We start from the raw sequence: 26,519 nt of genomic DNA, 5'->3' as shown, positions 1-26,519 counted from the left end.
GAGTCATCCATGACGCGTAGGATACGATAAACAGCCAGTAGTATATCACCAGATAACCAGCCACAAAGAACACAATATATCGATATCTCAAATGTACTCAAGGAGAGTAGATATTGCAGGAGGAAGCAGAACTTGGATCAGCCAGATATATCGAGGAACCTTAGAATAGGGACCAATGGTACCTCACACCCCCCCCCCCCCAAAAAAAAAAAAGAAAAAGAAGTTCAGATTAAAAGTAATTGAGAAAAAAATGCTGCCTGGATAGTAGAAACCAGAAAATATGATATTTTCTGCCACAGAAATAAGACAGGAGAACTGTCTGAAATTAAGGTTGAAGGACCCTAATGGGGTGGCAAATAAACACCCAAAATTTCAATTTAATCCAGATTCAAAAAACCTGGAAAAACAGGGTACCGCTGGGAGACTTTTTCTGCAATAGATGGAAATAAACAGAGACTTGAATCAGTCTCAATCTTGTGTATAAGATCCTTTCCAATAGGGTTAACAATCCAATGGAAAAATCAGAACCAAAAGGCTGCCATAAGATAAATTATTGTGTCCATTGATTTAAGCAAACTTGCTCCAAAAATATGGCATCACAGGGAAGATAAGCCAGCAACTATTCTTCATGATCTAGATGAAATTACTCCATGAACTCGATGTAGTAGATCAACTCCTTTATGTAGGTAGCATAAACAAGAGAAACCTAGTTAATATTCATATAATCAATAAATAGGGTTTCATAAGTAGGTAGGGTAGCATAGGTTGCTGCAAACCAAGGGAAAAAGCTCTTAGAAGACTATCAAAACAAGGGTTGAAGGAAGCACTGATTAACCTTGCTCTGAGAGAGAGAGAAAGTTACAATAGAAGGAGACAACTCCTAATCCTAATTACTAAAGAAAATAAGAAAAATAAAGATGAGATAAAGACAACTATACTAAGCTATTAGACATAGACTAAACTAATCTAATAGACACAATCTATGATACACTGCTCCATGGAGAACGATGGAGCTCCATCCGACGATACACACTCTATCATGATCTATATGCATATCTACTAAATTACACCATTTTATATTGTTGTGTTTCCAAGTGTAGATTAAATGAAATTTCTGTTCCTGTTACTGAATGCTATTGCCCCTTGAGTTTCTTGTGTCAGCATGTCAAAAACCTGGTGTCCTCTGTTTGCTAATGTATTTATTTAAAGTTACATCATTACCAAGGGTCTCCATCTTCATTTTTGTTCCTCTGTTCGCTAATGTTTTATTAACTACTGGTATTGGCAGGGTACGCTCCGCTCAACAGAGCAAGGGGAGATGGTGCAAGCCAAATTTGGATTACCACAGACGGCTGTGAGACAGATGGAGATCTACACAACAGCTGTGCTGCTTGCAACCCTATGCCCCCCACAGCCCCCTAGAGAAGAGAAATGGTGTAATCTTATGGAGGAGATATCCACAATCAGTTGCCGCCATTACCGGAGCACTGTATATGAGAACCCAGAGTTCCTTACCTACTTCCAGGAAGCTACCCCACAGTCTGAGCTTGGTTTCCTTAACATAGGGAGCCGACCCACAAGAAGAAAGAGTTCGATAGGCATTGGACATCTTCGGGCGATACCATGGGTATTTGCATGGACCCAGACCCGGTTTGTACTCCCTGCTTGGCTTGGTGTGGGTGCTGGCCTCAATGGTGTATGCGATCATGGATGCACAGAGGACTTGAAAGCTATGTACAAAGAATGGCCTTTCTTTCAATCCACCATAGACCTTATAGAGATGGTACTGGGGAAAGCTGACATTCCTATAGCCAAGCACTATGATGAAGTGCTAGTATCACCGAGCAGGAGGGAGCTTGGTGCTGAGTTAAGGAGGGAGCTAGTAACAACAGAAAAGTATGTGTTGGTGGTTAGTGGCCATGAGAAGCTCTCTGAGAACAATCGAATTTTGAGACGACTTTTTGAGAGCAGACTCCCATATCTCAATCCAATCAACATGTTACAGGTGGAGATACTGAGGAGGTTGAGATCCGATGATGATAACCATAAACTTCGAGATGCATTACTTATCACTATAAATGGGATAGCTGCTGGCATGAGGAACACAGGTTAAGTGCTATATACATGTCAAGCTTCAATGCCGGAACAACTTAAATGAGATATCCTGATAAGCCGGTTGGATTGTGTCTTCCATTTGCTCATTTGTTGTTAAGTTGATATAATATGGAATTTGTATTTGACATAAATTAAACAAGTTCTACCAGGTATGAGCAAAAGGGGTTTTTTGGTCCTTGTATTGATGATAAAGGCTTTACCACTACTATAATGAGATGTTAAATGCAAACCTCTGAAAGGGGATAGAAAGCAAAGTTTAGCACCATTTTCTTCTTTCCATGCTTTCCTTAGAGCAAATGTTAGATGACATTTGTATGAAAATGTGTTTGATGCTAGAGGAAGAAATTACATTTCCTCTGGAATACCCTCTTTCCTGTTCTATTATGGATGTAGGGGTTTTGTAGATATTTGATATATCGAAGTCGGGAAAACGGTTCCTATATTCTTACATGCCAACTATTCTTTTGACATGTAGACAAATGATGTGGCTATTCCCACCATTGGATAAAGAGATCATGCTCTGGAATAACGACGTGTGAAATTTCAAAGCCTAATTCAATCAAATGCCTTGTTGTATATTAGCATGCATCCCTATAATTCCATTCCTTGGATTTTCAAAGGTCTATTTTGCATATGGCAGACTCTAATAGGGCTGCAACTTCAAGTGTGAGTAGGAACCTAGGGTTTATCTGTCTACAAAATTTTGGGCTTCATCTAATTTGTGATGTTACAAATTTTTGGCATTTAAACTTTATAGTGGATTTGTATGTTCCTACCATGGGTGTGGAAGAAGGTAGGAATTATGCTCCCATAAAAACCCTCCCCCCTCTTGTTTTTTTTTTCTTTGAAACAAAAAAAGGTGTCTGATTGTAGATGAAGAAGTACTGGCTAGTATTATTATAATGTTTTCATGATGGGATTTTTCTTATTGACCCCTTTTATGATGGACCTTGGTGCAATGGTAAGGTTGATCCATTGTGACCATGTGGTCACAGGTTCAAGTCTTTGGAAACAGCTTCTTTGTGAGGCGGGGGGTTAAGGCTACGTACATTATGACCCTCCCTAGACCCCGTAGTGGCGGGAGCCTTGTGCACTGGGTACGCCTTTTTTACACCCTTTATGGTGTCAAATAATTTGTAAGCTTCTTTTTTTTTCTTCTTTTAGTATAGTAACTGTTTTTTGGTAATCACACAAACTACAAGCCAATCCCAAAAGGTTAGAGTAAATCATTTGGTTTCAAATTGTACTCGAAAATTGTGCAAGATAATGACAATTTGTGATAATGACATAATGATAAATTATTTTTTTTTTTGGTTAAAGAATCAATTTATTCAGACAAGCGAGATACACTCCTGAGATTTGGTTAAAAATGCTCAGATAAACAGGGATTGAAAATAGGCCATAAAGTCCTCGTGACAGACAAAGCCCTCCTTGCAAGAGCATCTGCTACAACATTAGTAACTCTTGGAATAAACTGAAAAATACATGACTCAAAGTATCTAGCCAGGTATCTAATGTCAAATACAATAAAACAGAGAATAAATCTAAAATTGACGGATTCAGACCGGGGACACGATATCAACTCCTGATTATCACTCTCCACAATCAAGTTATCGACGCCTTCTGAAAGCCTCCAAAAGACCTTGCCAAATTGCTATGGCCTCTCCCACCAGAACATTATCAAAGAACAGGGTTCGGAAACTGCAAAGATACATCTCCCCAAATAATCTCTAATTAAAAAACTCATCCCCCCTCGATTCTCATTTTCAAGAAAAAAAGCATCACAGTTCAACTTTACAAAAGGTTGAGAAGGAGGTTCCCATGTCAAGGTTGGTGGTGCTTGAGTGGCCATCAATACTTGCCCCTGAATGGGAGGAGCATTCATGAATTCCAACCAAGTCGACCGGGCTGAATCTATAACCTCACTTGGCATCCACTTCCGACGAGCAAAGAGCAACCCGTTACGAGAAATCCACAAGAACCAGCAAATAAAAGCGTAGAGAGATGTCATTTTCTTGAATAAATGCTTCCCATGAATAGAAGAGAGAACTCCAATCGTCAATACATTGGGACACCGAAAACTCCATGCTGCTTGGAACAATATAAGAAAGACTGCAACCGAACCCTACTGCTTTCGCGAAAGGGCAGTGAAGGAAGATATAGTCCGCTGTCTCCAACTCAGCTCTACATTGTTGGCAACAATGATCGGCCATGATTTGTCTCTGACAAAGAGCTGCTGATACAGATATGCCGCCTGCACAGATCCTACAAAGAATATTTTCACCTTTGGCGTTGAGTGACAATTCCAAATCCGCATCCATACATGTGAAAGCACAAAATATTATCGGACCTTTATCTGCTCCATTTTCCCAAGTTCCTCTAATAGAGGGGGGCAAAAATGACCACCCTACCCCTACCCGAACACACTATCGGGGTGGGGTCCACCCCCTCTATTAGAGGAACTTGGGGAAATGGAGAGGGCAGGAAATGGAGCAGATAAAAAATACAAAATTATCTTTGAAAATCCATTTTACTCCAAAATCTTTTGGGAATAAGAGAAGGGACAATTAAAAGGTGTAAAGTTTAAATACACCTATGGGGGTGTTACTTAGATTAGACAGTTCCCTTATTTATACATAAGAGAAAGAATTATATATTATGTATGTTAAGATACAATATATGAGAAGAATATTTTACCATTGGTATCTAGGAATGGTAATTTACAAACAAGGTGTTTACCAAAAAACAAATTACACATGAGGTGTCAATCAGTTCGGTTTCGGTTCGATTCTAGAGAGTGTTATTGTGATCCATAACCTAACCGAGAATTGAATCGATTATGAAATTTGATAATCAAACTGAATCTGTTCGATTTCGATTCTTATTTGATTCTGGTATTTAGTTCTATTAGGTTCGTACATGGTTTGGTTCCGATTCCTCTACTCAATCCATATACTATAATATGCATACTATAATATTTTTTTTGGGTTAAACAAAAGTTTATTCAAAAGAGCGAGAAAGAGCCGAGGCATCCGAATTACACAGGGTTTGGAGCTAAGTAGAGGAGTTTTGCAAAGCTGACTTACTCGCAATAGTCAGGGCTTTCCGGGCTAGAGTGTCAGCAACATGGTTGGACTCTCTAGAGATGTGAAAAAAAGAACAATCCTCAAAATAGGAAGACAGACGCCTGATGTCCTCAATCACAGGTGATACACATGAGGGTGGGGATCTAGACTCATTGTTGACAAGATTAATAAAGCTCAAGGGTATTGGACTCCACCTGAAGCTTATCAAAACATTCCCCAATACAATGAAGCTGGCCAGATCTCATAGCTAGAGCCGAAAGTAGCTAGCTCGGAGCTTGCAAGGTGACATAGCCCAGATTGATACAAACGATGAAACCCAGACCCCCTTATCAGATTCCAAATTTTTTGAAGCATCACAGTTTAATTTGAGAATCTCAAGCGAAGGAGGAGCCCATGGGGGCGCCAGAGCCTTGGGATTGGGAGGGGGAATCCCTATTGGCGAAGCCATAACTACTAGGAATTCTGAGTGATCTACCTGAGCTGCATTGATTACTTCGATTGGAGTCCAAGCTTTGTTCGCAAATATGAGATCATTCCGTGCTATCCATAGCTTCCAGCAGATAAAAGCAGCTAGGCCGAAGACTTCATGAGCTTGTTTCTTTGGGCCGGATTGGATGGAATCCCAACCACTAATCCACCTATGAAGTTTTGGATCTTGATCAGAGGGAGGAATATATGAAAGGGCGCTACTAAACCACACCGCTCTAGCGAATTCGCACCCAAAGAAAATGTGGTCAGTGGTTTCTACTTCTGCTCCGCACCTTTGGCATGACTTATTCACAAGAACTCTGTGTTGAACAAGGCCTTTCCCCGAGGCCAATCCCCTAGCACAAGCTCTCCAAAGTAAATTCCTGATTTTTAGCAAGGTTTGGCATCCCCAAATTCTCTTCCAGGCGCACTCCTCGATCTACTCCCCTTGGCTGTATGATAATGATGATGGTCTACTTTCTTGAGCTTGAAGAACCAAGTTTAAGAGATTATGATAAGCCGATTTAACTGAAAACACCCCATTTCTAGCCACTCCCCAAATTTGTTTGTCTTGTTCTGGAAAATATCACTTTAATTGCACTCACCTCCTCTTGGTTGAAGAAATGATTCAGCAAATCATGTTTCCAGGTCCTATTTTCATCATCTATCAGCTCCGCCACAAACTCCAGGTCACATTCTTCTAGTGTTGGGTTGTTAAGTTTGAATCCAGGAATGGATGGCACCCAACCATCTCCCCAAATTTTTTTTAGAAGAACCATCTCCTACTCTCCACAGAAGGCCTGCCATTAGCACTTTCCTGCCTTCCAAAATGCTTCTCTAGGCCCATGATGGGTGGGATCCCAATCTAGCCTCAAGAAACAATGACTTTGGGAAATATATGCATTTTAAAAACCTCGTCAAGAGAGAGTGAGGCTGCTCCCATAACCGCCAAGCCACTTTGGCCAGATGAGCCAAATTGTGAAGGGATGAGTCCTTGAAGCCTAAGCCCCCTTTTTCTTTTGATCTGCACATTTTATTCCAAGATATCCAATGTATTTTAGCCTCTCTATCTTTGCTGCCCCAATAGAAATCAGAGACCAATTTGCGAAAACCATTGTGTATGGATTTGGGGATTTTGAAGTGGAAATCGGTGAAGTTTGGCATAGTAAAAGCCACGGACTTTATCAAACTTTCCTTGTCCGAGTGAGATAAGAGATTATGCTTCCAGCTCTGAATGCAATCACCCACCTTGATGTTGATATCTTGAAAAACCTGGGGTATTTGTAAGGCCCATCTCCGTAAGGGATTTTTAGGATCCTTGAAAACCACCTTTTAAACTTTTGGTGAGTGTTGGGGCTAAACATGATACTTGACTTCTTGAGGTTTGCTGCTTGGCATGAAGCTTCACAATATAGGTCCAAGCATGTTTTTAAGTGGCAGACCTCATCGAGTTTTACCTCCGAGAATAACAGGTAGTCGTCCATGAACATAAGGTGCAAAATGCAGATGGCTCGGTTATGGACTCTAATATCTTTAATCAGATTTAGCTCCTCCGCCTTGCCAATAACTGAGGACAGTGCTTGAGAGCACAAGATGAACAATGCGGGTGAGAGGGGATCGCCCTGCCGTATACCACGCGAGGGAGAAATAGACCCCTGGATTGTGCCATTTATAAGGAGGTTGTAACTAGAAGATTTGATACAAGTCATCACGAGAGCAACCCACCACTGATGGAAGCCAAGTCTATCCAACATAGCTTCAATAAATGACCATTCCAACTTCTTGTATGCCTTTTACATATCGAGCTTCAAAGTTAGGAGCTTCTTTTTCCCTTTCTTCCTCTTCTTAATGTAGTGGACGATCTCATGCTCCATAAAGGTGTTGTCGGATATAAGCCTTTTCGGAATAAAGGCCGATTGACTTGGGGAGATGAGATCACCAAGCACTCCTTGAAGCCGTCTAGTCATGATTTTTGTGATGACTTTGAACACTACGCCACACAGACTGATCGGACGAAATTGGTACACCGCCAAATTAGAGACTTGTTTAGATCTGCTAGAACACAACCTGTGGAGAACACTTCACTCACAACGTTATATAGATCTGCACTAATAGTCTCCCAGTTATGTTTGAAAGAAAATAGGAGGAAGCCCATTGGGCCCAGGTGACTTCAAAGGGCCCATTGAGAAAAGGCCATCTTTGATCTCCTCAAGGGTGGGGGCATTACATAACAAATTATTCATGTCTTCAGTAACAATTGGGCTAACATATTGGAGGATTAAATTAAAAGCATCGGTATTAATATTACCTAAAGCAAAGGCACTTTTAAAGTGTTCCTTAAGTAAGTTGTTTACCTCAGCCTGGGATGACATCCAATCTCCATTTGCATTTTTGAGCTTAAGAATTTTGTTTGTTGATCTTCGTTGGATGGTTGATACATGAAAGTAGGTTGTATTGCGATCTCCATCTCTTAGCCAATTTATCCTCGACTTCTGGCGCCACAGCGTTTCTTCTCTAGCCAAATCATCATCCAGACGGGAAGTGATTTAATTCACTTTTGCCTGGCAGTATTTAGATTGGGGTTGGCTATGAAGAACTTGGAGTTCCTGCTGCAGATTTTTAATCAATGTCTGGATATGGCCAAACACTTTTGAATTCCATTTTTTGAACATTTCTTTGCACTCTCCCATCTTCCTCTGAATCTGAATTGTCGCAGGACCATAGGTAGAAATTAACCAAGCCTTACTAGCTACCATCTTACATTGGGGATGACGGAGCCAGGCTGCTTCAAAACGGAAGGGCCTAGACCCTCTGGTTTTACCTCCATCAGAATCAACTATGATCGGGGAATGATCCGAGCCAATTCCTGGCTTAACGAAAACAACAGCATCATTGAATCGAGTTCTCCAGGCTTAATTTACAAGGGCTCGGTTGAGTCTGACCCAAATGTTTGAAGCACCATGTCTTTTGTTTGTCCAGGTGTATCCAAGCCCATTAGCGTCGAGATCCAACAGCTTACATATGTTAATCATAACCTGAAAATTCTTGGAGTCGTGCCCAGATTTTTCTGATCCTCCTGATTCTCGTACCATCGCAGATGAGAATTGAAATCCCCGATGCATATCCAATCTTCTAACCTTACTGCTCCTATACTCGTACGCCTGTCCCCAACCATTTCTCTTTTCGATTTAACAAGGTCTCCATAGATGCAAGTAAGATAAAAGGATGGTTCATTATTCATAGATATGGTGCAATCTATTATACAAACATCAGAGTAAAGGATGTTGACTTTAACATTTTGCTGCCACGGAAGAAACAGACCTCCAGCCGTGCCAAGGGGATCGACAGAGAAACTAGAAAGGTAGTTTAAGGCTTTACATACCTTTCTTACCTTTACAGAAAAACATCTTGACTCCATTATAAATATCAGATCAGGCCTTTCATTTCGGGAGAAGTTCTTAAGGGATCGGATTGTCAAGGGTCTCCCTAGCCCTTGACAGTTCCAACTCACCAACTTCATGATGACCTATGGGGCTGATTTCCCCCAGTCGCCATGGGGCCATACTTAAAAAAATGCTCTGTTGCTTCTGCTCAGTCGGAGTCTCAAATATCATCTTCCTTGCCCTTTTGGTTTTTGCCCTTATTTTGAGTGGTTCGGCTAGAGGGGGATGGGTCAATTTGGTGCTAGGATTGGGGTACAAATCCGTATTTGGGTGCTAGTTTGGCTCTGATTGTGCCTGGGTAATTTGAGGTGGTATTACGGTGGTGGGTGGATTCACAAGTGAGCATGTCATTTGGTTGGTCTATGGAAAATTGTCCTGATGTAGTTATGGAGGTATTTGGTTTAGGGGTTGTGGGTTAGAGATGTCGTTGAGGAACATTATTGTGGCAGTTGAATGGTGGGGACAGTGTGCTGGGTTTGGTTGGAAATGGATATATTAGATATTTGGGGTAATAGGGTCAATAGGGCATTTATTAATTCTGGGTGTTGGTTCAGTTGGGCTTGGAGGATAGATAGGGGGTTGATGTTCTGGCTTGGGATTAGGTTATTGGTTTGCGTTGCAGGTGTAAGGATTATGTTCAAAGATAGGGTATTGGGTTGAGTCATGGCTGGATGGATGGTGGTGGGATTCCCTGATAGAAAAGAGTTATGAAAGGATGGTTCGTTTAGAATGCTTTGGGGCAAATGGGTGGTATAGAGGATTCCAAGATGGTTTCCAATCATTGTAAGAGACAAAAACTGCAAAGGATGATTACATGTGAATTGATTTCCTTATGTCAGGTGGAGTGTCATCTGCCCTTCGGGAGCACGCTTGTACAGGTACTGTGATGGCATGTGAGAGTTCAACTTGAGCATGATGGGGAGTTACGCCGCTGCTAGGTTCGTCTCTGTGAACTCCGGCTCGATGACCTGGTTGCCGAGGTATTACGGTGGGTTGGAGGTCCTTCGCTGTAATGTAGCCGGTATGTTCGCTTAACCTTGCTAGGGAGTTGTGCCCCTAATCTCTGGCCCAAATCAACTTGGAGGAGAGGCTTTGCATCTCAATGTAGCATAACAACCATGGCTACTTCGGTGCACTTGTATGGCTTCAAACTTGGCAACACATCATTGTTCCTCCTGTCCTATAATGCCGCAGAAATAGTAATACATCAGCAAGTGCTCAAACTTTATCTGGATGTTGAACTGAGATCCATTTCTTCGGTTCAATGGAACCGTGATGCGCAAAGGTTTGGTTATATCAATGGACGCTCTAACATTGAGGTATCCGGTTCTCTCGCCGGAAACCTGTCCATCGATGTGCATTGCCTTCATTAAGTAGCCAACCTTAGCTCCCAGTTGCATAGCAAGTTTTAGGTCTTGAAGTTCCACAGGTACCCCATGGAGCTGGATCCAGAATTCTGTACGATTGAAGCTCCAATCTCTGGTCTCTCGCCATCTTTCTAGAACTAATAGGTTCCCAGCAATGGTCCATGGTCCTTCGGCTAAGACATTCTCCAAGTCTAGTTCATGTTGGAAGTGAAATAGAAAGGTTCGATCTAAGAAGAGTTTAGCCTCGACCCTTTGCTTTGTATTCCAGGCCGTGAGGAGGGACTCAGTAACCATTCAAGTCTTGAATCTTTTTCCTGCCATGACTTTTCCTACCAATGTAGTCGTCCACGATTGAGCTAACCTATCTTCCAATTCATCGTCAAGAATGAAGGGATCTTCGTTGGAAGAATTTTTTGGCGACGCAGTAACATAGTGAGGGGGATCAGGGACGGGTAGAGGTGGATGATTCCCACTCATTTAACTAATCTAGCCGGAGAGCCTGGTGACCGAGGGAAAGGATAGCAGAAGAAGACTTCGGCGAGAAGAAAGAGGGGGATTAATCATTTCCAGGAGACGAAAAAGACCACATGCCCTAGAAAAGGAAACAAACAGGAGGAGATTAAGATTATCCTAAGACAATTTGCAGGAGTAGAACGAAGAAATCAAGGCATAGGTAAGCAAAAAGGATTAGAGGAGGTAATATGCACTTCAATAGAGGTAAGAGAAAAAGATGCACGAACTCCTCGTTGAAGCTCATGACGACCGAGAAGGAGGAGGAGACGGTTAAGGCTAAGAAGGGAGGTAGATCTTGAAAGCACTGATGACCTAGGGGAAGAATAGCAGATGAGATTTTGCCAAAAAGAAAGGAGGGGATTAATCATGCCCAGGTGGCAGAAAAGAAACATGCCCTAGAGCGAAAAATTTGGATAAAAAAAAACATGGGGGTTAGGCTAAAGTTATACATACTATAATGTTGTAGTATAGTATAATAATATTATAAAATCTAATTATTATTAACATTAGTAATATATACTAGGCCAAATGTTCTCTGTGCTAGAGGCGTAGGCTGCGCCCAGACACATGAGGGTGGGCAAAATGACCATCCTACCCCCTGAATGGTAGACCCATGTGTCTAGGAGCAGGCTGCGTTGCGGCACAGAGAACATCTGCCCTATATACTATAACATATTAGTATTATAATGTATTAATATACTATAATATATTAGTATTATAATAAAATAACATGCTATAATATACTACTATCCAAATTCGGTTTGGTTTCGATTATGGAATTCGTATCTTATGCTTGATCCTGAATCTAACCAAGAACCAAATCGGTCTAAAATCTAATACTCATATCTAACTGAATTTTGTTTGGTTCGAGTAGGTTTGGCTTATTTGATCCGGTTTCGATTTCGGTTTTCGATTCCGGTTCTAATTTGAGACCCTTACTCATGACTGGGGTTGATAGTTACGATGGTTGTTCGTGATGGGGTTTCTGGTCAATGATGAAGATGGTAGTGGGGTTCTGTGCAAGCAAAGCCCAATAGAGGGTGTGTCTTGTGGGAGTGATCCATGGCAGCGAGTTGCCTGGAGATGACATCGACAAACACCAGAGGAGATGAACTTCGACAACAGAGGAGTTGGGATTCAACGATCAGAGGAGACAACTGCACAAGTTGCAATGGCTGAGAGATGATGGCAGAGATGGTTTTGGTACGGATTAAGCTCTTTATGCGGGATGGTATGCAATGCACATCCAACAACTGGGCTGTCACAACACGCACACCAAGACACATCCCTAGATGTGACAAATTTTATTAGCATTATTATGTCGAAGATGTACAATATTTTAAAACTAAGCCTATAGACACTGAATTTTGTCACTCCCACGACGATGATGACAACAGGACACGGACAGACATCGGTATCTCTCTCAAGAAGGACTCTTGTCCCTACATCTAAGCTAAATCACCCTAACATCCCTAAAATGACGTATAAGACCCTTTTACCAAATGCTGAAGGAGGTACTGCTCACCTTCCCCAACAATGGCTTTGGCCCAAAAAGTGGAAAAAGGAGGAACCCTACTGACTACGACACTATGGACAGTCCCCCACGGCAACCAAGTACAAAATCACGCCGTTGGGGGGGTTTCCGTCGTCAGCCTGCTGACGTCGATCACGGCGTCGTGGTGGGCCCCTCTAGGCCCATGAAGGGGTTCCCCTCCCCTATAAATAGGAGGGTCCCCCTCCCTTGTTTTTCATGGATTTTCGGGTAGGGAGACCCTCCTAGTGCAAGATCCAACCCTTTTTTGCCCCGATTCCCTTTTCTTTTGAGCAAGATTTTAAAGGTACGGGCAGATCTGTCAATTACCTAGCCAGGTAGAGAGCGATTTCATTCCCTCCGAGTTGTTATCCCGTCTGTGCACGAAAAACAAAAGTCTCCTTTTATGACCATTATTCTGTCTGTATACAGATAACGAGAATCTCTTATACAGTCGTTGCTCTGCCCGAAGTCTGAGTAACGAAACCCATCTCATATAGTCCTTACTCTGTCAAGAGAGAGGTAAGCTAATCGTCCGTCTCCACCTGAGCCGTGGGACATCACATATTTCGTACTTGGTGTATTTTCATTAATTTCTTGTATTCCTTGACAGGTATCTGTTTCTTTCCTTCTTATTATTTTAAGCAAAATGTAGACAATTAAAGTAACTCGCTTTAGTGTACATAGTAAATGTTTTTTTTTTCTTTCTTTGTCATGATTAGTGCATCATAACTTAGCCTTGCATATTAGTATATGATATATTATTAAGGGTGAATATTTGAAAAGAAGCATCTAGTAGAAAGACTGGTTTGTCCGGGCAAGGTGGGTGCCTAACACCTTCTCACTCTTGTAACCTGACTACTTACCCTGAATCTCTGACCAGACCATATGGAATCATGTAACCCTTTTCGCTAATCCTGGATGGGGCTACACCCATTGGGTCCTAGGCCCTAATCCTAGGTGGCGACTCCTCATTTTATTTTAATATTTTTATGAAGTATGACCCTTACCCCATGATGATGTATTAAAATGATACCCCACTTTACCAGACCCAATAGTCTGTCGCCAACAAGGCTAAAGAAACCTCATCCCGAGGACCACGGTACTTACAAAGCCAAATTTAGATCAATAAGACAAGGCACAAGGCTTCTTTTCTTAAACAAATATCCTTCCACCCTCACAAGAAATTAAGTAATCCATCTATTGTTTGTTTATTCAATCATTGGGTTTTCTTCCCCATCATACTAGGTAGATGAGAGTCCAAGAGTAAACGTAGCTAAAATTACACAAGATGAACATAGCTAAAATCACACAAGATGGCATTTAGGTAGTGGGAAAAAGAAGGCTGCTTGGTCACGCAAGACACATGGGTGGCGAAATGATCACCCAAACCCCATATTGGATGCTTGGGCGTGTGTTCCTATTGGTCCCGCATTGTCGCCAGGGTCGTGCGACCAAGTAGCGTTCCCTCTCCCATAGGTAATTTACTCTTTGAATCAGAGTTTAAACAACTTCCCTTGCTTACCTTGGACTAAAATTTGGCAATTGAGATACATGCAAAGACCTCTATCACATGGACTAGCCCATGTACAACCAAGTGGCAAATGGTGAAACATTACACTTCCCTAGGCATATTGACACCTAGAAGGACCCAATAAATTTATCAAAAGACCTGTACAATGGAAGATATTGAGGAGAGCTAAGGAAATCTCCTCCCCCCCCCCCCCCGCGGGGGGGGGTGGGTTGAGCAAAGACTGATAAGCTGTGCTTGGAAATAAGCTTAAAACCCGAGTAGACCAAGAAAAACGAAAATTTCAGGTTCTTGTGGTTGTGGATGCTCTCCTTAGTTCAGGTTTCAGCTCCTTGAAACAAACTTGTACAAGCAGTGCAATTTATCTAAAAGACAATCTGCGGACATTTATAAGTGAATCTTTCTGCATGTGTTGTTTCTGGGTAACCCTGAATATAAAATAAAATAAAATAAAATTCCAGATCTAAAGTGACAGTTGTTCCAACCAAACTCCAACTTCTCTATAAGGGTATGGAGAGATAGATAACATATCTCACATTTTCATAATCCATAGCCACATACAGGACAGAGTTGAAGTCTACAATGGCTGGTTCATCCCCAAGGTCTTATGTACAATACTAAAAGATGCTTGCCAATGGTCCATTAAAACAAAAGAACATTGAAGTTAGCTCTCCAAGCTCCGATCAGAGTCGGATTGCTTAGGGGCAGTTGTCCCACCATTCATTCTAGCACGTGCCTCTGCAAACATCCTCTGCTGCTCTGCCAAAGCTTCTTCCTCTGTCATCTCGGCTCCACCACCCCACTTACCACCTTTTGGTGAGTCCTGTTCATGAGATTTTGGAACCAGAACATGGATAGATAATCAATAAATAAATAAAAAATCTTATCTAAATCAAGCTGAGGAGAAGAAAACATCATAAAGAAACAAACCAGGGTCTCAAGCCTATGTTGCTCATATGCAGCATAAACTTCCTCGATGTACTCCCCAAAGCCGAGGACCTGATTCCATTATACCATTAATCACCATTCGAAGTATAATATTAGTTAGAAATGTAGAATACAGGAAGTGGATAGCAAGGTCAGTTTTGAAGGGTCTGTAATGTGGACTCGCTTTATTGGAAAAAAATATATTAGCCACATTGTCAGAATTTTATTCCAATAATAGATTACACGGATGGCTGCAAAGTACAATGATGCATGACATGTATGGGCAGGTATTTTAATGAATTTGAGTATGAAATTTGACATGTGGCTAATCCATAACAGGTACAACAAGTTAGTTGGCCAAAACCAAAACTCCAAATGATTCAAAATAGTTGGGACAGTTTGGATAAGCTAATCCAGACTGGCTGTGTGAATGAAATTTTGCCCAAATGAATTTAGACCAACCAATTCGATGGTGGCCCCTGGACGGCCTAATTACACAACTGTCTAAGTTCCTCAATGATTTCTTGTAGCATAGTCACATTGCAACCAATCAAAAGGTGCGGACTTCGTGCTATGGGAAACTGAAAAGGTCACAATGAAGGCAATGCCTATGAATTAGATGATCCACTTGATGAAAGCTTGCTTTGGGAGTGGAGGAAGCATTATCTTCCAAAATAACAGTTTCATGCATAATCAACTATATCTCCAAGGCACCCATGAGCTGTGAATTCCCAAGTTCATTTAGTGGACCATGTAGCTAAGAATCCCTTGGGTTCACAAAAAAGTTGCACAAACTGCAAGATATGTAACTTGAACGGAATTGCGAACTAGTGATTCAACCACTCAGAAGATATGGCAGAGAATACATAAACATGCATGCAATAAGACAACACCAAACAGGAATACGGAAAATCAAATGTGGGTTATGTCAAGAACCTCTAAAGCCTTGAGGACATGCTCAGGTGCAATTGTTCTCTTTTCTTCTCGACTACATACTTCATTAGACTCTGAAGAAATGAGGTTGATAAATTCTGCAACCACATAAGTGAACCACAAAATTTCTTCAGTACCAGAGAGCATGCAAAACCATAAATATGTCAGACATAAAAGGTAATCAGAAACTTGAAGGTTCTTGTTACTACAACTTAAAAATGCTAAATGAACATACAGTAATAGTTTAACTAACTGTTAAGATCTTAACAAAAAAATGTTAGAGAATAGATCAGTGGGATAGAGAAAAGCAAACCATTTGTAAAAAGAGAAATAAAGTGAAATCATTCCATTTATTGCTCTTTTGAGAAACACAAAATGATTATTGTTTGGACCAACAAATTAACTTCTTCCTCTTGGGTTAATATAGAAAGGATGTGTTTTAGTGAAAGAAGGGACAACTGAAAAAATAAATCCTTTTTTTGGGGCCCCAAGTCAGGAGAGCTGAAAGGAGAATCAGTATAGAATACTGGTAACTGCTGACAAAGGCCATTATACATTCAGGAATAAGTGATGAAGTCTTCAGTTTAGAACCTGAAACCAATACAATTTTGCCTGCTATAATAAAAAAGTGCTTCCGAATTGAACTCATCTTTCATTTTCAAATTCCAATTTTTATTTGTTTAGTAATAACTTAATCCTTTAATAAAATACCCGTTCTATCAATATCAATAGAAATTTCGACCCAATAAGATATATATATATATATATTGTGATTTGAGAATAATGGCTTATGACTAATTGGTCACAGCGCCTCTTTATTTATAATAGACGAGAGAACATTCTAGAATAGGAACAAGGACAGAACAGAAATACCCCTAGGACAAAATTACCCTTGAACCCCTTTTACAACACTCCCCCTCAAGTTGGTGCATAAATGTCAAACATGCCCAACTTTTTTTTTTTTTTTTTGGATGAATAAATATATTACCATACCCCAGGAGGGGGCAGGGAAGAAAAGAGGGGGGAGGGGAACATACAAAGGGAGAGAAGGGGGGGGGGGGGCAGCCAAGCCTATGCAGAGGAGGGAGGCCTTAAAATAGACAAATCAAAACCCCAGGAGACAACAATATACCTGTTCCTTGGGGAATCCAAAATACGACGGATGCGGCCGCAGTTGATTTTAGAAGAGACGTCAAAGGAGATGGCCTTCCAAATCTAATCAAAGGATCGGGAGTTGGAAGTCCATCTCCTAAGGTTCCTCTCCATCCAAATATGATAGATAGCAGCACAGAAGACCAGCTTACCTATAGTGGCACAGACTAAGGTTCCTGAGAAAGCTTTGTCCAACCAGCGCCATTCCCGATCAAAGTCCATAGATCTTCTACTTTGGTGCCAAATGAAGGAAAGGGCTTTTTTCCAGATGGTGGAGGAGAAGGGGCAGGCAAAGAAAAGATGGGCTATGTCCTCATGACCATTCCAACAGAGGGCGCAAGAAGGGGAAACAGGGATGTTACGGTGCATCAGGAAGGCTTGGGTAGGAAGGCAAAGTCTAAGGGATCTCCAGGCAATAAAGCTATGGCGAGGGATGTGGCCCTCGAACCAAATTAGATTGTGCTAGGGGACGGTGGGACTGGGATCACGAACAAAGTTCCAAGCTGATGTGGCAGAGAAGGAGCCATTGGGGGAAGGAAGCCAAATGATCTCATCAACAAGGGTAGAGGAAGGAGGGGGAAGGGGGGGGGGGGGGGAGGGACTGCCAGAACAAGGAAATGGTAGAGGGATTAAGAGGAGGGGAACCCAGGACCCTAAGACGATGAGGCTGGAAAGGGGGGAAGCTTTAGGGAGACCTGAAGAATAGATCGCCCTGGGGCCAAGGTGGTTATATAGAATTCCAAGCGGATGCCAAGGATCAAGCCAGAGAGAAATGGAGGAGCCATCTGCAATGGAGGCAGAGGTGCCACGGAGGGCAAGAGGCCTGAGCAGGAGGATTTTGCACCAGATCCAAGAACAATCCGAAGGGATCTTAACAGTCCAAATGGAATCAGATTCCAAACATGCTCAACTTGTTAACAATAGATACAAAATTTTTACTAATAATACTCTTAGTAAGAATATCGACTAACTGATCCGCGGACTGAAGAAATGGAATGCATATTATTCCTTGGTCTAGCTTCTCCATGATGAAATGACGATCGATCTCAATATGCTTGGTACGATTGTGTTGCACTGGGTTATGAGCAATACTTATTGCTGATTTGCTATCACAGTATAGGCGCTTAGGCAACTCAACAGAAACACATAAATCGTGAAGGAGTCCTTGCAGCCAAAGGAGCTCACAAATACCATGGCCCATAGCCCGATATTCTGCTTCAGCATTGGATCGGACAACAGCAAATTGCTTCTTGCTCCGTCAGGTCACTAGATTCCCACCAATACAGGTACAATATCCCAAGGTAGACCTCCCGCCATCCGGACATCCTGCCCAATCTGAAATAGTGTAGGCCTCAACTCGTGACTCTGACAGGGAAAAGAGGACGCCTTTCCCGGGGGCAGATTTCAAATATCTCCAGATCCTATATGCTGCCTCTAGATGAGCTGAGTGAAGATCATGCATACACTGACTCACTATACTAACTGCAAACTCTATATCAGGCAGTGTGTGTGATAATTATATCAAATGACCAACTAGTCTTTGATAGGTGCCTCTATCCATAGGATCTCCATCCTTACTCTTTAGGTGAGTATTTGGCTCCAAAGGGGTATCTGCGGGCTTACACCCCAACATCCCTGTTTCAGATAACAAGTCAAGAGTATACTTCCATTGTGAGAGGAAAATACCTTGAGCTGAATAAGCGACCTCAATCCCAAGGAAATATCTGAGTTTCCTTAGATCCTTAATCTCAAATCTGTCCCCAAATAGGTCTTCAACTTACTTATCTCATCAATATCACTTCCAGTTATGACAATGTCGTCTACATAAACAATCAATATAGTGATATGCTGACCTCTCTTCTTGATAAACAAAGTATGATCAGCATCACTCTGTTTGTAGCCAATCGACACCATCGCTGTATGGAAACGTCCGAACCACGCTCTTTGTGACTGTTTTAGACCATAGTTCAAAATCTCACGAAATCTCGATCGAGATTTCGAGAATTTCGACCCCCTCGAAATGAAATGACCCCTTGAATCAAAAAAATACTAAATTTCGATCGAAATTCTCGAGATTTCGAGATTTTTTCAAAATCTCGCGAGATTTCGAAAATCTCGAGAAAATGCTTTATATAAAATACCATGTTTCGATAATCTCGGTCGAAATTTCGACCGAGACCGAGAAACAGAGCATTTTTCCTCTTTTGCTTGGTTTTTGAAGGTTTTTGCTTATTTCTTCTTCAATCTTCCACTTCCCACTTGAATCCTTGCCACATCTACACCGGAATCACTTGGAGAACAAACTTCTTAGCACATTTGTGAAGCCTTTCCACTATTTCAGGTAAAACCATATTCTCAAAATTGATTTTTTTTAGGAAAATGCTTGATCAACATGTTTGTTTGTGATGAAATAAATATATGTTAGACACCGGAAGCCGATCTACGACTTCACGGTGTCGAATTTTTTTTTTGGTATATATATTATTTATTTATTTTTCTACTTCAAAAATTGGATTTATTTACAACAAAAATAAAAAAATAATAGGGGTTATGTATATTGTATGTAGATGAATTAAATATATATTAGACACCATTGGCCGATCTATGGCCTCATGGTGTCAAAAATATTTTTCTGCCAATAATTAATTATTTTAATTTTTGAAAATTATAAAAAATATTTAAAAAATTCAAAAAAATAGCAAAAAATAAGAAATAATATGAGGTTTTTGTTTTAAAATTACTGAAAAATATAAAAGTAAATTGTACATACTTCTTATTTGCTGCCCATTTACATATCTTTCGATTTTGTTGTGCTAGGCCAATATTTATTTGAAAAATATTTTTAAAAATTGTTTTTAAATATGAGAAAAATATGAGGGTTAGGGGAAAAATACTAAATAGTTATATACTTATATACTTGTGTTAGTGCTCTTAAATCTTAATTCTTAAACATTTAAAATTTTAAACTAAAAGAATTGATGTGCTTGATGATTAATGAATTGTCTTTTATTCATGCAACAAAACTAGTTTGATTATGACGAACCGTGGTAAGCAGCGAGCCAGGAGCAAGAGGGCGAAGGCGGCCCGGACCCGGAGGAGGAGGAGCACACCCAGGGCGCACTAGGGGTGACATTGCATGGTTGCATGGCACTCCAATTGATGGGGATAAAAGAAAATCCCAATGCAACTATTGTCACATGCAGTTTTTGGGAGGTGGTGCCACTAGACTCAAACAACATCTAGCTGGGAATTCTCCTGAAGTGGTCGCATGTCATATGGTCCCTGTGGAGGTATCTAGGGCTGTCATTGATTACATGAAGGGAGGGAGTAAGAGGAAGGCTCAGAGGGAGAAGGCAAAAGTAGATCTTGAGGAAGCAGTGAGGTGTACAGCGGGAGGCCAATCAAGCCATCGTGATGATGATGATGATAACAGTGATGATGTCTATGTTCCTGATGATATAGAGACTGAGCAAGAGGCTAGGGATTGGAGACGAGCACAGATGATGAGCAGAGCTAGTTACAGAGAGTAGGTGGTAGTGGAGGAGCTAGTACCTCTAGAGCTGGTGCTAGTAGTAGTGGAGGAGCAGGTACAAGTGGAGGAGGTGGGTTGCCTAATCCCTTTAGGAGATCACAGAGTACGAGGGCAGATCCCCCTCCGCCTCCACCACTTCACCAAGCACCTGGTGTTTATAGAAAGAAAGGCAACAAACAACCAAAAATCAAGGGAGCATAGAAAAATCTGAAGGGGATGGTGAAGGAATCTATAGCTAAGTGGATGTTATACCTTACCATCCCAGCAAACACAGCACAAGGCCCCTTTTATCAGACTATGATAGATTCCATTGCTGAGGCTGGCCCAGGGTATAAGGGGCCCACCCCATATGAGATTATGAATGTGTATTTGCCCCAACAGAAGAGAGAGCTTAAAGGCTACATCAATGAAATGAGGGGGCTGTGGGAGAACTATGGGGTGACCATAATGTGTGATGGTTGGACTGGTCCTACAAGAAAGTCCATCATCAACTTTATGGTGTATTGTGATGGGAGGACAGTCTTTCTGAAGTCTGTTCATGCATCCAAGGAGAAAAAGGATGCAAAGTATATCTACAAATTGCTGAAGGAAGTAGTAGAAGATGTAGGAGTGGGGAACGTTGTCCAAATTGTAACGGACAACGGAAGCAACTACAAGAGTGCCGGTGAGAGGTTGATGCAAAACAATAAGTACCGATTGTTTTGGACTCCATGTGCTGCCCATTGTATAGACCTCATGTTGAAGGACATGGGAAAGATCAAATTGGTACAACATGTCGTGGAAAAGGCAAGGTAAATGACCAACTTTGTCTACAACCATGGGTTTGCACTAAACCTCTTGAGGGAGAAGTAGGGGGGTGACTTAGTGTGGCCAGGCATAACTAGATTCGCCACCAACTACATTGCACTCAAGAGTATAGAAACCAAGAAGTCTGGACTGAGATCAATGTTTGCTTCTGAAGACTGGTTCAACTGGAATGGGTCCAATACCCATGGTGGTAGGGAAGCACAAGCTACAATTTCATCAGATGACTTTTGGTCTAAGTTGCATAAAGTGGTACAACTTCTGGACCCAGTGGTCAAGGTTTTGCATATAGTTGATTCTGCTATCAAGGGACCAACCATGTCACATCTATATGCTGCCATAGACTTGATGAATGAAGGTGTTTACAATGCAAATCCACGAGGTAGCAAACACTTTCTCAAAATTATCAAGGAGCGCTGGGAAAATCAACTTATGCATCCACTGCATAAGGCTGGTGAGTGTACACTCTTTGTTTTTTATGCAATTACATCTTTTAAAGTTAATTTGAAGGATATATTACTAACTAGTGAATATGTAATGTCAATTTCAGCATATTATTTGAACCCCAAGTACCAATACAGTCATAGGCTTGGGTTGAATAATAGTCTTATTGACGCAGTCAAAGAAGTAGTTGCCAAGTTGGAGCCGAATAGTAAATTACAGGCGAAATGCAACAATGAGGTGAGTCTTATAAGTTATAATTCATTTGGAATTACTCAATTCAATACTAAATAGTAACAAGTCATTACTAATTTTAAATATTTTCCAAATGATTATAGTTGAAGACTTTTAGGGCTGCATTGGGAAGTTTTGGAACCGAAGCTGCATAGCAAGGCCGGACACACGGTGATGCCGGTACTCATTAGTCATTACTCAATTCAATATCTTATTCTTTTGAAATGAAGGTGACATGTTTCTTTTGTTGTAATGCAGCTGAATGGTGGGTGTTGTATGGGGGTTCGGCAAACAATTTAAGAAAAATAGCAATCAAGGTTCTCTCCCAAACATGTTCAGCATCTGGCTGTGAACGGAATTGGAGTACATTTTCTCTCATCCACTCCAAGAGGAGAAATAGATTGGGTTCTGAACGTCTCTCTGACTTAGTGTATGTGCATTATAATTTGAGGTTGAAGATGCAACACATACGCATGGGACAAGAGGGTATCAGGGAAAATATCGATCTCGCCGACATTTTCCAGGTGGAGTCAGATGATGAAGATCCTATTGTTGATTGGGTGAGGGATAGAGGTGAGCCAGTGTTAGATCAGCTTGGAGGTAGACCTGACCCTATGATAGCTGAACACATAGAAGCTGATGTGGATGATTTCATGGCTGCAGAGGGTGAGGTACATGCACGGGACGCGTCACCCATACCGTTCCAGTCTACTGGTGGTGTTGATGAGGAGGATGAAGATTGGTCTGTCATCTGGTGGAGATGGTGGTGGTGGTCCTGGTGGAGATGGTGATGATGGAGGTGATGATGAAGGTAATGATGGACGTGATGATGATGGTGATGGTGGTCAAGCATATGAGAGAACTCGAGTCCCGTTTGTGGTACAAGAGCAGCAAGAGGCAATCCGTGCCCCCACCGGCCCCACACCAGCCACACGGCCCACATCATCTACCTCGACCTACTCGAGAAAGCGTGCGTGCATCCGTCCGGTGGTCGTGGTAGTGGTACTAGTAGGCGGTGAGCTTATGGACATTGATGCCCTATCGGCTCTATTGGTGGGTGAGTATTGGCGATAGAGACGATGGTCGAGTGGGCATTTCCGTGCCCCATCTTTTCATGTAGACAGCAGTCCATCTCCAGCACAATCAGAGCATGGTTCATCTCATTCACATCCATGTGGCGAAGGGCATTCTGGGCAGTACCCTTGGGGGCAGCAGCCTATATCTTCTCCATCCATTCCCAGTTTTGAGTATGACTCCCACTCACAAGGATATAGTGGATCGTCTTTTGTGCATGACTTCTTTTCCTACACTGGCTACCCAACCCACCAGCCGCAGCCGTACAACCCGTACATGCTCCCAGAGCCGTCATATGACTCATATCATAGTGGATCGATGGGTAGTACTTCTTCACGATTTGGTGACCTATATCCTAGGATAGGTTACCTTGACATGTTGATGATGCATTTTACATGGCCACTGTGAATGACTACACTCGCTTCTTCTCCCAGACTATGACGTGGCATGCATTTGTCCTACAGTCGAAGAGCAATACACGTCGGCTCCAGCGGACCATGAGTGGGGTTGATCCTGGACGGCGGAGTAGTTATTATTAGCAAATTTGTAAACATTTGAGATGAATGATGACTAGTTGACTACTTGACTTGTAGCCTTGTAGGGGACAATTGGGGATATTGACATATTGTGATTTGGAATGTTTGATATCATCTTCTTAAATCTTAACTCTTAAGTTGTTGTTTGTTAACTTGTTATTGACTTGATGTCTTATGTACTTTATATTATGATTTATGACTTAACTTATCCATTATGTTTCCAACTTAGTTCCAAGTCAATTTACTTGTTTAATGTACAATGTGTATGTGTAAATATGTAATTAACTAAGTTATACACTTATACATTAGGGTTCGACCGTACGTTGCCAATCAATGGTGCACATCCAAAACACCATTTTGGGTGCCTATTTTTGCAATTTGAACATTTAAATGTGTTTATATAGCCTAAAATAGGGTTTCCATGAAGTTTCAGGCCTTAACTTGGCCTAAAACCCACTGAAATGACCTATCGAAACATACCAGAAAAAATACAATATTTCGACCGAAATATCCGAAATTTCGAATATTTCGGATATTTCGGTCAGCTCGAAATACCGAAACGAAACGAGTTCTCGAACTATGTTTTAGACCATATAGAGCTTTCTTGAGACAACATACTTTGCCCTGAGTTTCTTTAGCAACAAAACTTGGAGGAATGTTCATGTATACCTCCTTCAAGCTCCCCATGAAGAAAGGCATTCTTCACGTCCAATTGTTGAAGATCCCAACCTTGGTTAGCTGCACAAGAGATGATGACTCTAACAGTATTCATCTTTGCTACTGGAGCAAAGGTTTCTTGATAGTCGATCCCATGTGTCTGAGTGAATCCTCTAGCAACTAGTCATGCCTTATATCTTTCCATTGTTCCATCTGCCTTATGTTTGACAGTGAAGACCCATTTGCAAGAAAGTCGAAGACACAAAGATCATCCTCCCATTTTTTCAATGTTATAACATCAATATCACATGTAGCGGTAAAGGCCCCATAATAATCTAGCTATTGTCACAAGCTATACAGTGTTGAATAATACTGGGAAAGAGACAACTCCCCTTGTTTGGTAGAATGGATTTTCTAACGAAGTTCATAACACTGAGCGGCATTACTGACTTGAGAGTACGTGTCTTTGGCTATCACAAGCTATGCAATGTTGAATAATATTGGGAAAGAGACAACTTCCCTTATTTGGTAGAATGGATTTTCTGACGAAGTTCATAACACTGAGCGGCATTACCGACTTGAGAGTACATGTCTTCGGCTGTCTTCCAAATTTTGGCAGCAATATCAAGAAGTAAATAGCCCCCCCCCCCCCCGACTATGGTAGGATCCATGGAGTTGATGAGATAAGACATCACAAGAAAGTTTGATGTCATCCATTTGTCGTGGGTAGGAGTGCAGGACAAGCAGTGGTAGGCATAACAGTAGCTCCTATAAGGTAGCCAGAAAGACCATGAGCACCAACGAAAAGGAAGCAAGATCGCACCCACATCAAATAATTGCTCCCATTTAATTTAACGAAGCTAGCAGGGAACGGAAGATCTTGTTGATTGACTCCTTCCTGTCCGGTAGATGCGGAGGAGATCTCGGAGTCGCTCATGGTTGCTGGCATAGTTGTCACAGCGTCTAGGCGATCCAAGGCGGTGGAGAGGGTCCAAAATCAAGGTGACACCAATTAGCCGACCAAGGCATCCAAGTCGACCAAAGCGTATGGACGCCTAGGCGACACCTTGACAACCATGCTTTCTGGTCAGAGACAAATCACCAATACAACATGTCGTGGATCCGAAAGAGAGCATCAACCATTGAAAAACAAAAAATATTCGGACCATCGAATGGTCAAAAATCCCCTTGGTGGGAGGAGTAACTCACCACCAAGGGTGAAATCGAGAGAGAGGCGAAAGTGGTGGAGCTACTAGAAGTGGGAGGCGGTGAAGGGTGTAGGTGGTGGAGACGGTGAAGGGTGAAGGTGGCAGAGGCGGTAAAGGGTGTACGTGGCGAAGGTGGTGGTTAGAACCGAGAAGAGAAGGGAGAGATGGTGGTGAAGGCGATTAGTGCTAGTGGCACAGAAACCAAGAAGAAAGAGAGAGATGATGGAGAGAGCCTAGGGTTTCGAGATGAGAACCATTAGGGTTCGAATTCCAAAGAAGATCCCCACTCAGATACCATGTTATGATTTGAGAATAATGGCTTGTGACTAATTGGAATTGGTACTTCAAGCTTGTCAACAAACATCATATTAATGTGCCTGTTTGCCAACATGATGTGAACAAGTTAGGAAGAATGCCTTCACGATTTAAACAAATCTTGTGGTTCATCTGATAAGCTGACAAAATATGTCTTATTTTGACAAGAACATTGTTTCATAGTGTTATCACTATGACAAAATCTTCAACTTCAACAAAAACCTCAGAAAGAAACAATGTTATTATGGTGTCCTAAGATGAGTTCCTTCATTCCTTACTAGAGTGATAGAGTTTAGTCCAAGAAATTTTAGCTGATGCTGCCTAATGTAAGACTAGGTTACTAGCCCCCAAAACCCACAAAATAAAAAAATTGGAATAAACTCAGAATTAGAAATTTAGGGTTTCAAACCAAACCAGCCCTGTGATGGTGATCAAACTTGGATCGAGTGTAGAAGTTGGTAAGAGGATCCTTGGCTCCAAATCTCATCCAATTGTGATTAGTTGGATGTTGAGATATAAAAGAAACACCAAATTAGAAGGTTATGGAAAACCCCCAAAACGATGCTGATCTTGGACTCCAATGATAACCGAGTGTAGGTCTCGATGGTAGCAGACTTGCTTGCAAGTTTGAGTCAACCTTGATGGGCAGAAG

General features: G+C 41.6%; 2 protein-coding genes across 5 annotated transcripts in view; one reads left to right on the top strand and one right to left on the bottom strand.

Moving 5' to 3' along the window:
* Window positions 1-2,300, top strand: part of LOC122664089 (phosphoenolpyruvate carboxylase 4) — a 63,171-nt gene extending 60,871 nt beyond the window's left edge. For both annotated transcript variants that reach the window (XM_043859775.1, XM_043859776.1), the window contains exon 20: window positions 1,289-2,300. In XM_043859775.1, coding sequence (XP_043715710.1) covers window positions 1,289-2,113 — 825 coding nt within the window. In that variant the 3' untranslated portion in view covers window positions 2,114-2,300. The remainder of the gene's footprint in view (window positions 1-1,288) is intronic.
* Window positions 2,301-14,414: 12,114 nt separating this feature from the next.
* The window catches only part of LOC122666167 (protein Dr1 homolog), a 47,880-nt gene continuing 35,775 nt past the window's right edge, over window positions 14,415-26,519 (bottom strand). For 2 of the 3 annotated variants that reach the window (XM_043862299.1, XM_043862298.1), the window contains 3 exons: window positions 15,918-16,012; window positions 14,985-15,053; window positions 14,415-14,877 (listed from right to left, as the gene is read on the bottom strand). In XM_043862299.1, coding sequence (XP_043718234.1) covers window positions 14,719-14,877; window positions 14,985-15,053; window positions 15,918-16,012 — 323 coding nt within the window. In that variant the 3' untranslated portion in view covers window positions 14,415-14,718. Of the gene's footprint in view, window positions 14,878-14,984; window positions 15,054-15,911; window positions 16,013-26,519 lie in introns of all 3 variants that reach the window. The other variant, XM_043862300.1, reaches the window with a different exon arrangement.

The sequence above is a fragment of the Telopea speciosissima genome, chromosome 6, assembly GCF_018873765.1.
Source record: "Telopea speciosissima isolate NSW1024214 ecotype Mountain lineage chromosome 6, Tspe_v1, whole genome shotgun sequence".
Classification (NCBI taxonomy): domain Eukaryota; kingdom Viridiplantae; phylum Streptophyta; class Magnoliopsida; order Proteales; family Proteaceae; genus Telopea; species Telopea speciosissima.
This window is presented reverse-complemented; position numbering and strand designations above follow the sequence as displayed.